Genomic DNA, 10,347 nt, shown 5'->3' on the forward strand with positions numbered 1-10,347 from the left:
GCACTATGCTACCAGAGCTCCTAAGCATTTATTATTTTTATCATTAATTACTGTTGGGCTCAGGCCCTAGAAGCCCACTCTTGGGAACCTCCTCAAAGTGCGGTTCTGACCGGCGGCAGCAGCAGCAGCAGCGGCAATGTCACCTGGGACCTGCTGAGTTGGAATGTGCACTTCATTCAAACCCCCAGGTGATTCAGAAGCACCTTCAAGTTGGAACACTGCTCAAAGTCACCTGTTCTTTTTTCTTCCTGTCTCTCACTTCAGGAGACTATCCAGGAGGACATCTCCGAGTCTGAATCCTTCCTCTGTGACCGCTGCTCCTCACCCTTCCTGTGCAGTGGAGGGCCCCCCCCAGCTCAGCTGAGGAGATTAGGAGGAGGGATTCTTGAAGTCCCCGGCTCCCTCAGGAGCCCTGAGCAAGTGCCTGTGGAGCCAAGGGATGGATCCAAACTCCATCTTGCTTTCTTCTCCATCCCAGGCCTTCTCCTGTCTGGCAGAACCCCACATGGAAGGTGGGAAGAGCCAAATCTCTCAGGAAGTGACCAGAGACCCCCCGTTTTCCTGGAGCCAGGCCCCCAGCTCCAGCCTCGCTGACCTTGACTGGTTTTGGGATGAGCACATCCAGGCAAAGAGGGCCAGAGTAGAGACTGTTGTCCAAGGCATGTGCCCATCCCCCAGCACTCTGGTGCCAGGCAGTGCCCGAACCTGGGACAGCCCACGCTACCAGGAGAAGGCCCGGGAGCGGAAGAGGAAGCAGAGCCTTCCTGTTCAGCAAGACCTCCCAAAGCCAGGCCCTGCCAGGGACCAAGGCAACAGAAAAGGGTTGGGGGCCCTCTGTGTGAGGGAACAGTTTCACCTCCTGCAGCAGCAGCTAAGACACCTCCAAGAGCATGTTCTGCAGGTTGCCGAGCCCAAGGACCCAGCTCAGTGCCCAGGAGGCTCTGAGAAGGGGAAGGGCCCTCTGAGAGTAAGGCAGAGGAATGGTCGTGGGCCTAGCCCCTGGGTTCTGGACAGTGACCACCACCAGGGCTCCAGCAGGGACCTCTCTGGGGTGGAAAAACACAGCATGTCTGAGATTGAGCACCAGTCTGAGAAACCCAGGTTCCTTCCTCTGGGAGCAGAGACTTTGCTGGAGATTCTGCGGGAAGAACTGACCACGGCAGTGTCCCAGGCCGTGGACTCAGTGCTACAGAGGGTTCTATTGGATCCACCAGACCACCTGGCCCAGCCCAGTAGAAGCTTCCGTGGGCTAGTGCCAGAGGGTGGGAGCGAGCCCTCCTCCACTGGGGGAGGTGCCTGCAAAGATCCACCTCCTCTGGCCACCTTGCTGAGGAGGGCCCAGTCACAGGCTGGAGTTCCATTGGGGAAATTATCACTGGCCAAACCCCTAGATTCTCCCAGGTACCCTGACTCTCCAAGAATGATCCCCAAACCTTACCAGGCCCCCCCAGCAAACTGTCCCTTGACTGTGCCCTCCCACATCCAGGAAAACCAGATTCTGAGCCAGCTCTTGGGCCATGCATCCAACGGCTACTGGAGCAACAATCCGCCCCAGGACTCCCCCTCCCAAAGTCACTCCTTGTCAGAGTCCGCCCTGCGACCCTGGCGGGCTGTCAGACTGCGACCATCAGCTCTGAGCCAGCAGCGACGCCCCCTGCCCTTCACCTCGGCCCGTCTGGAGCATCTGCCTCCCTCAGTGAAGGTGGAGCAGAGTGGCCTGCAGGCTGTCCCCGGTGGACTGCCCTTCTCATCGGTCCACATATCCTTTATGAGTATCTGAAGTTCTCATTGTCACTGCTCAGAGAAACAGGAAATCGAGAGGAGGGGACAAATAACTGTCTGTTTAGGAAATAGCTTTGCTTTCCAAATGGTCTTCTTAATATTGCTTCTGGGGCTTCCTTCTGTGTGGCTCGCAGATCATTAGGGGGGAAAGTGGTGACCACGTTCTGGGATTTAAGGGCCTGGGAAGGTGGCTTACCTTCTTCTGTGGCACAGCACATTCCACCTTTACTGACTTACCCTTTGGGTCTAAAGGTTGGTTTGTTTTTAATCTCACGTGAGTTTCCAAAATATGATAAATACCCTATGGGAGGGCGAGCCCCATCCTTTGGTTGTCAGCTGCCCATACCCCTGAGCTGAGAGGGTCAAAGGAATAACCTCATCTGAGGCATGGCCCCCCCAGCCCCACAGCTTTACAGGCAAGAATCTGCACTGTCTGGATACTTCACGGGAACATGTGATGGACTAGAAACTCCCAGTAAAGCAAAGGGGAAAGTTTCCTCAGGGCCTGAAACTGGAGGGGCAGTTGGAAGGAGTGAAAGCCTTCAGCTGAAGGAACAGCTTCCAGGAAGCCCTAGGGGCCAGGCTGGTCTGCAGGGCTCTCACTGCCATCAAGTTGATTCCGACTCACAGTGACCCCCATTGAGTCTCCAAGGTGGTAAATCTTTACGGAAGTAGATTGCCACATCTCCTCCCGTAGAGCAGCTGGTGGGTTTGAACCACTGACTTTCTGGTTAGTAGCCAAATGTCTTACCCACCATACCACCAAAGAAGCCTTTTCCAGCAAACAGCTGGCAGGACTAAAATTCCTTAAAACACATTTTGGATGCTGGTTTTTTTTCTTGTGAGCTGTGCTCGGGTTGCAGCTTCGCATGGGCAGCCCGGAACCCGGTCTCCAGGGATCTGTGTTTCTGTGGAGCTGCATATCCCCGTGTGAACAGTCAGGTCCTCCACTGGGCAAGCTGTAGTGAGGGCTGCAGGAGAGGGTGGGTAAGTGGGTGGGACCAGCGGACTACCAGCCGGCAGGCTCTGGTGTCCCAAAGACTCTGAACGCCCCCTGGTGGCCACAGATACTATGAACACCCCAAAGCTCACAGCGTAGCTGCGTGCTTCCTGGAAAAGAGTAACTTAAAAATCAGCTCTGAGAACATCTCACACCGCCTCTCCAGGCAGTAGAGAATCTTCTTGCAGGTATGGAGATGCCTGAATAGATCGATTTTCTTGTCAGACAATGGCAGAAGAACCTCAAGAAGACTCAGTCACCAAAGATTCTTTGTATACGTCTGGGGCAGTTATACTAGTGTTTGCTGGGCACATATTAGCTGCCTGGTTTTGCCCTGTGACATGAGGACGGGGCTCAAAGAGCTTCAGGAGGTTTTGGGGGCCCATTCCTTAGTAAGACCCCCACCAGGGCTGGCTGCATGGGTGAGATACCAGGCTACCCATGGAATGATTTTGGGCCCCAATGACTCCCTCATTCTGCTACCTCTACCCCAGCATTAGAGGTTCATTCCTGTGGGTCATGAAAGCCACCCAGGCAAGCAGCTTTCAAGTGTAAAGAACTTACACACTCACGTGACATCCTTGTGAAATAGGCAGGGCAGGTGTGAGGTGTCAACAATGAGGAGAGCATGCACGGAGGGCAGCTCCGAGAGGTTCAGAGGCATGTGGCCACCACCACTCGGACACAATTCTGAAAACTAAATTCAAAACCAAACCAAACTCACTGCCATTGAGTCGATTCAGACTCATAGTGACCCCTTTTTGGGTTTCCGAAGCAGTAAATCTTTATGGAAGTAGATTGCCCAGTCTTCCTTCAGTGGAGTGGCTTGTGGGTTTGAACTGCCAACCTTCTGGTTAGCAGTCAAATGCCTTAGGCACTATGCCACCAGAGCTCCTTTCTGCAAAGCTAAAGAGCTTGGGAAATCCCTGTGATTTTTTTCCTCTAAGATTGAACTTTTTTTGGTGTAAAACTTGACCTGTCCTCCCTGGAGGCTATTAATAGGCTTTCTTTATCCCACTGGGTCATACATTCTGCTGTGGAAACACCAATCCAGTGGATGACAGGATGCTACCAGACTCTGCTGTGGAGTTTAACTAATATGTGGTACATACGCCATTTGTCCTTCTTAAAATAACAGAAAGTCTGAAAGCTGAAACCAGAGTTTTAGCTAAGGTGCTGTTAACAGGCCCATGCCATCTCACAGTCTCCAAGCACACACTGTGGGATCAGGTGTCTGGGAGGCAGGAACAGGAAAGCATGCTGGCTCAAAGTCACACGACAACATGTGTGGAGCCAGGACTCAACCCAGGGCCTGACTGCTGAGCACAAGCCTTTAACCACGACAGTACACATTTCAGAAATGAGGAAACGAGGCTCAGAGAAGCTAAGTGGCTTGTCCAAGGTCACACAGCTAACGGGTGGCAAAATCTGAAACTGGGTCTTCTGACTCCCAAATCCAGGATTGTGTCCACAGCACTTATGAGCCCGTAAAGGAGGTAAGAAGTAGAGCCATGGGGCAGAGGGTAGGGGTGAGGTCTTCTGGGTGGCAGCTTGAGTACTTGGGTCAACTAGAACCATAGACAGTGGGTTTGATGTCCTTTGGGTAAATGGCTTTAAGCTACTGAGAAGTCTTGATTGTCCTAAAGTGACAGCTCTCCTGTAAAGTTTTTCACCTTCCCTGAGGACAGTCCCCGACTGCTACATTCTTGTGTAAAAATCTTTATTTCCCTTCCACCCTCTTCCCCGGCATCACACCACTGCTCCCTGCTGTTGCTGAGGAGAAGAACTCTGTTCCCAGGGTGGCGTAGGGTTTGGAATATCATTTCTGTATCATGTGTGGATTAAGGTTGACTAATCACTTGCTCATTCCTTCATCCAACAAACATTTATTGAGCACCTACTATGCTCCTAGCACTGGGCTAGGCACAGGGCATACAAAGATGAAAAGACAAGGTCCTTGCCCTCAAGGAGCTTACAGTCTAAGTGGGGAGGATAAACATGCAGTAAAAATTCCAGTAAGGTCATTGCTGCAACAGGGCTTTGTACAAAGAGCTTTGGTAGCCCAGGGTAAACCAAAACCAAACCCAACCCATTGCCAGCGAGTAGATTCTAACACATAGTGACCCTATAAGACAGAGTAGAACTGGCAAAGCTGTAATAGGGTTTCCAAGGCTGTCATCTGTATGGAAACAGAGCGCCACAGCTTTCTTCCATAGATCTGCTGGTGGGTTTGAACTGCCAACCTTTCAGTTAGCAGTCAGGTGCTTACCCACTGTGCCATGAGGGCTTCAGCCCAGGGTGAGGAAGGCCTAATTCAGCAAGGGAAGGTGTCACAAAGGGAGCAGCTGAGCTGAGACATGAAGGAGGAGGAAAAGTTCTGCCAGGCAACCAGAGAGTAGCTGCAGTGAGAGGTCCAGAAAGGTCAAAAGGCTTGCTTTTTGAACAAACACAAATTGTGACCCCGGAGCCACAGAGTCTGGTCAGATGCCTGCTGGCACGAACAACGTGAGGGCAATGATAAGAACGAGGCCCAATGGCAACCATGTAGTCATCCCGTCTCATGTTACGGATAAGGAAACTGAGGCACAGAGGGAAAGTAAATCTCTACTTGGGGTTTTGAAATGGTTTATATGGGGTACGGGTGCCACCTCTTTCCATCCTGTGCTGAAACCACACACACATACCAAGTACACCACACTGTACTGGAACCATATATGCCCTATGACTTTTATGCATCCACATGCTTTTTAAATTCTGTATCTTTACTGTGCACATATGTACCCAGCAAACAGAAAGAAAAAGGTTATCTGACTAGGCTTGCTAGAGACCAAAACATGGAGCAAAGACACGATTCAGCCAGAAAAGGAAAAACAAAACAAAAAAGGAATGGAACAATTATTTGGATAATTTGAGAAAATGATTTGATAAAGTGGCATTTGACAGTGTTAATATTCCTTGACGTTGGGACAAATCCAGGAGGGTCTGAATCCTGGTCACCTGAAGAAGGCCAAACTAATGTTTTTCTTCACACGCTACCCCAGCTCCAACCTCCTGAAGGCCTATTTCCCTGATGTTCAGGTAAAGCCCATCGGCCGAGTTCCAGCCTCTGCGGAGCCCCGTCGCAGTGGGTTTTGCTCTGTCTGAGGCAAGTCACGTGTGTACTTCGTGCCCCTTCGTGTTGGGGAAAACAGGTGCAATCTCCAGGTCTGGGCGGAGATGCTGATGAATAGCTGCGCGTAACTGGGGGCTGGGCAGGCTGGGCATCTAAATGTTTAAGCTTTTGAGCCCAGGAACACATGGGAAGGGAAGGTGGGGAACGAGGAGAAACACTAGTGAATGGCATCTTTGGCCTAGTCTTCTGTCATTGCTGGGGACATTATGGAAAAGACTAAATAAAAAGGCTGACACTTAAATTTCCATCCCAATTCCTGTGCTTCAAAGCTGAGTGAAGGGACCAGGCGTGGCGATAAGGAGAACCAGCCATTAGTTGGAACCACACCTCGCCTGCTCCCATATGATGTTTCCGAGGCCCTCCTTTACCCAGGAAGTTGGGTTCCAAAAGGAAAAGCCCACTGCTGTTGAGTTGACCCCAACTCCTAGTGACCCTCTAGGACAGAGCAGAACTGCCCCAGAGTTTCCAAGGCTGTAGAGCTGTTTCCTTCTTTATAAATCTTCACAAAAGCAGACTGCTGCATCTGTTTCTCACAGAGGGCTGGTGGGTTCGAACTGCTGGCTTTCTGTTAGCAGCCAAGCACTCTAGCTGCCTTGGCTGTTGGGCTAGGGGCTGTTAGTATTTTGCATGCCTACCACCCCTTTTCGTTTTTCAGGGTTCCCCTCATATTTAGTTGCTTGTCTGGCCCCTGCAGCACACAGCTTCTGACTCACCTGCAGCTCTAAGGTGCAGATAACCTGCTTTCTGACCTACACCCTCGCCCCTTTCCTCGGCCCCGACAGAAGGCTCTGGTGCTGCCACCACACTGGCCTTGACCCTAGGCCCTCCCGAAGTCACACATCATGCAAAGTTTTTTCACGGGAGAAAAATCCTTCATAAATCTAGCATATCAAAAAACATTTATTTTCTAATGGGCATTACAGCTAATTCATATTTTTCTACATATAACTGAAGTCTTGGGAAATAGTCCTGGCTTCTTTCTCAAAGCAGCTCTAACATTGGGTGGGAGCCATTCTAATTAACCCCTACGTTGAGCTGGAAGCTGACAGTTCCGCCTTTGAGCACCTCGTGGCGATCGTCTGACCCCATGGACCCATTGTTTGTACAGTTCAACCGCTGCATCACCTCCCAGATGATCAAGTGGTTCAGCAACTTCCGTGAGTTTTATTACATCCAAATGGAGAAATCTGCTCGGCAAGCAATTTCTGAAGGTGTCACAAATCCCAAAATGCTGGTGGTTCTCCGTGATTCGGAACTTTTCCGAGCTCTCAACATGCACTATAACAAGGGAAACGACTTTCAGGTAAGACCATTTACTTGGGTCTCAAGAGATCTGCTGAGTGCCTTACTTTGGTGATGGGAGTTTTTAGAGATACCCTTGTTTATCTGTCCTTGTCACTGAGAAGGTGGGGCAGCTAAGGGCCAACCTATAGACCACCCACACACCCACAAAGCTGAAAGCCTCAGCATCTTTCTTGGGCAACAGGTGGACGCAGCAAACTGGATATACGGCCAGTCTTCACTCTGAAAATGAAGCAGAGGTCTGCCAGGTGTCCTGCTTTAGACTCAATACTCTGTAATTACCAGGCTGCCTCTTGTTTACCCTTTTGCCTTAGTCCCAGGAGCCGCAGGACTGAATACTGTGCTCAGTGCAGCCCCTAGGCTTGGCCTAGCTTTTCTGTACAGCTGTCTCCTGTTCTTTGCATCATTTGTTTTATTCTCTCTTGAACAATTTTATTATTTGTGGGTGTTCCATGGCAAGTCGCTTCCAGTCCTTTCTGGAGACAATGCATAAACCATACTTAGGCTTTTGGGTCCCTTGGGGATCTCAGTGAAGGCACACTGGTGGCACCTTAGAGGTAAAGCTTCAGGAAAGGGTGAGCATGTGGCCCGAGCTTCACTGGTGGGAGCGTCTTATCAAGAAACACGCTTTTTCCTCACATGCCCCTGACCACTGTCAGACTGGCATCTCACAGGATACTCCTTCCCCTCTGGCCTCTTTCATTTGTCCGTGATCACAAAGAGCTGTTCACTGAAATCGCCAAGAAAGGTAAGAGCTGCTGGCCTCAGCTGGGCAGACGCTCTGCCAGATGATGCCTGGAAACCTACGCCGACCTGTGGCGAAATGGCCGTGCCTCCTCTCTGAGGCTCTTGGGGCCCGTGTGGACAGGGTAGCGCTGCCGCGTCTTTCCCCGTGGGTGTGGTCATCTGGCGTGCAGTGGCGGCAAGCTCCAGGCCAGGCAGGATCTGGAGAACATGTGTGGCGCTAGTCTGAGTGAGGGCCCTGGACCAGATTCTGGACAACCTCCCTCCCCAGGGGGCTCTGGAAGCAGAGATGGTGTCAGGTGCCTCAGATTTAGCCCCAAGAGGTGGGAGGAGCATGCTTGGGGCACCGCTTCCCACATTAGGCACCACGGAAAGGGACCAAACACCTCTTGTGAGCCACACATCTAATTCCAATCAGATCAGAGTTTTCCCCTTACTGAGAAATGTCACCATATTTGGATGTCGTTCCAAAATGAGTGGAATCAGTTCCTCCTGCAACAGGCATGTCTGGATGGACTGTCTCATTGGGATGTCCGTCATCTGCAGGCTGGTGCTTGACGAGGCAGTGGGAGATTGCAGGGGCCTGTGGAGCAGGGATGCACCAGCCCCCGCATAGGAACGGGCAGCGTCGGGTCTGCAGTGAGGTCTGCAGCAGCACAGCTTCACAGCCTCATGTCTCTTCTTTCTTGTGGGCCTCTTTACGAACGCAGGTCCCAGACTGCTTCTTGGAAATCGCCAGCTTGACGTTGCAGGAGTTCTTCAGAGCTGTCTCCGCAGGGAAAGACTCAGATCCTTCCTGGAAGAAACCCATTTATAAAATTATTTCGAAACTGGACAGTGACATTCCAGAGATACTCAAATCTTCAGGCTATCCCCAACAGTTGTTTCGGAGCTAACAACCCACAAGAGGGCAACGTGAGGAGGGACTTGCAGGGCTCCCTGGGCCCATGCTGAATGGCAGTCAGTAAGCTGTGGTCACACAAAAAGGGCACAAAGAGAAACCCCCCCCAATAGGTACAATTACTATTTCAGATCATTTACTTCCTTTTACAAAATCATCACAGGTTTAACCTTAACTATAAAATATATCAATTAAATGCACTGTAACAGTCTGGATTCAGAAGACTGGAGTTTCAGCCCCACCTGTTTCCAGGTGTGGTGAACTTGGGAACCTCCTGGATGTCCACATCTGTAAATTGAGGCTGTCAGGATTAAGACATGCAATATCCTGAAGTATCCTATAAAGTGTTAGTTTCTTCCTCCCTTGGTTTTCAAATAAGGTCATCAAATTTTCAGTTTTTACACATTGCTGCTCTGGTTTTAGTAACCCACTGATCAAGCTCCACCTATGTGCTAGACCGTTTCACGCACATTAAGATTTTCACCAATCCTGAAAAGTAGATATTATCATTATAAAAATGACCACCTTGAGTTGTAAATGTGGAAGGTGTCGTGTGGGCAGATGATTTAATGTGTATGTTTTCACTACAACAAAAAGAGGCAAAAGAGTTTTAGCAAACTGAAGGGGGTGGGGGGTGGGGAAGACCCAGTAGAAGTTTCAGAACCGTGAGAAAACCTGGCCAAGGCTCGAAGGCTAGAGAGTATGGGTTGGGAGGGATGGTCAGGAATACGGAGGAAGCCAAGACCTGGGCTGGACTGTACACTGGACCGCCTCATGCTGCCGCTCGGCCTCAAACAGGCCCTCATCCCAGTGAGTATCCCACAGTGATGGCGCACTGTCATCTGACTAGCCCTGCCTGACACTTAGGAGCTCAGATTCCTGCTGATCATTTCAGCAAGCCCAGTGCAGAACTTTCTGCAAAGCTTGAGTGCTGCGGTTCATTCCCATTCATCCCCTGGAAGGGCTGATCAGCTGGACAACCCAGTCTCCAATTTTTGCCCCAACCTCATATTTGCAGAAGCAACTGAACTGCACTGCGGACTGGCAGAGGTAGACAGGCCCTCAGGAGATCATCTGGCCCAGCCTGCTTAAATCAGGAAGGAGGAAACTGAGGTCCAGGTAGGAGCCGTGCATAGCCTCAGAGATGAACAGCATAACCATGGCAAACGCAGCACTGCATGCAGAATTGGGAACATCTCCCACTGCATAAGGAAAGTCAAGTCCGTACTTGATCTTCCATGGATGAAGGGATTAGTGAAATCAACATTTATTTTTCCCACTGGCCCAACTTTGTGACTCACTCTGGGCATATAGGCAAGATATTTCCAAAGCTAAATAATTGCATCTGTTTTCTGAGCTAGTTAGAGTCAAGCCTTCCAAAGGTTTTAAACCTCCCCCATACACACACCATACACACACCCCTTTGGAAGGCTTGATTCTGACTAG

At 50.6% G+C, this 10,347-nt stretch overlaps 1 protein-coding gene across 1 annotated transcript; it reads left to right on the forward strand.

The window, feature by feature from the left end:
- Positions 1 to 439: 439 nt before the first annotated feature.
- PROX2 (prospero homeobox 2) lies at positions 440 to 8,896 on the forward strand. Its single transcript, XM_007941365.1, has 4 exons — positions 440 to 1,759; positions 5,753 to 5,860; positions 7,063 to 7,257; positions 8,711 to 8,896. The coding sequence occupies exons 1-4, from the start codon at positions 440 to 442 to the stop codon at positions 8,894 to 8,896; spliced, it is 1,809 nt and encodes a 602-aa protein (XP_007939556.1).
- Positions 8,897 to 10,347: the final 1,451 nt, after the last annotated feature.

The sequence above is a fragment of the Orycteropus afer genome, unplaced genomic scaffold (assembly GCF_000298275.1).
Source record: "Orycteropus afer afer isolate SDZICR_OR568_19922 unplaced genomic scaffold, OryAfe1.0 scaffold00079, whole genome shotgun sequence".
Classification (NCBI taxonomy): domain Eukaryota; kingdom Metazoa; phylum Chordata; class Mammalia; order Tubulidentata; family Orycteropodidae; genus Orycteropus; species Orycteropus afer.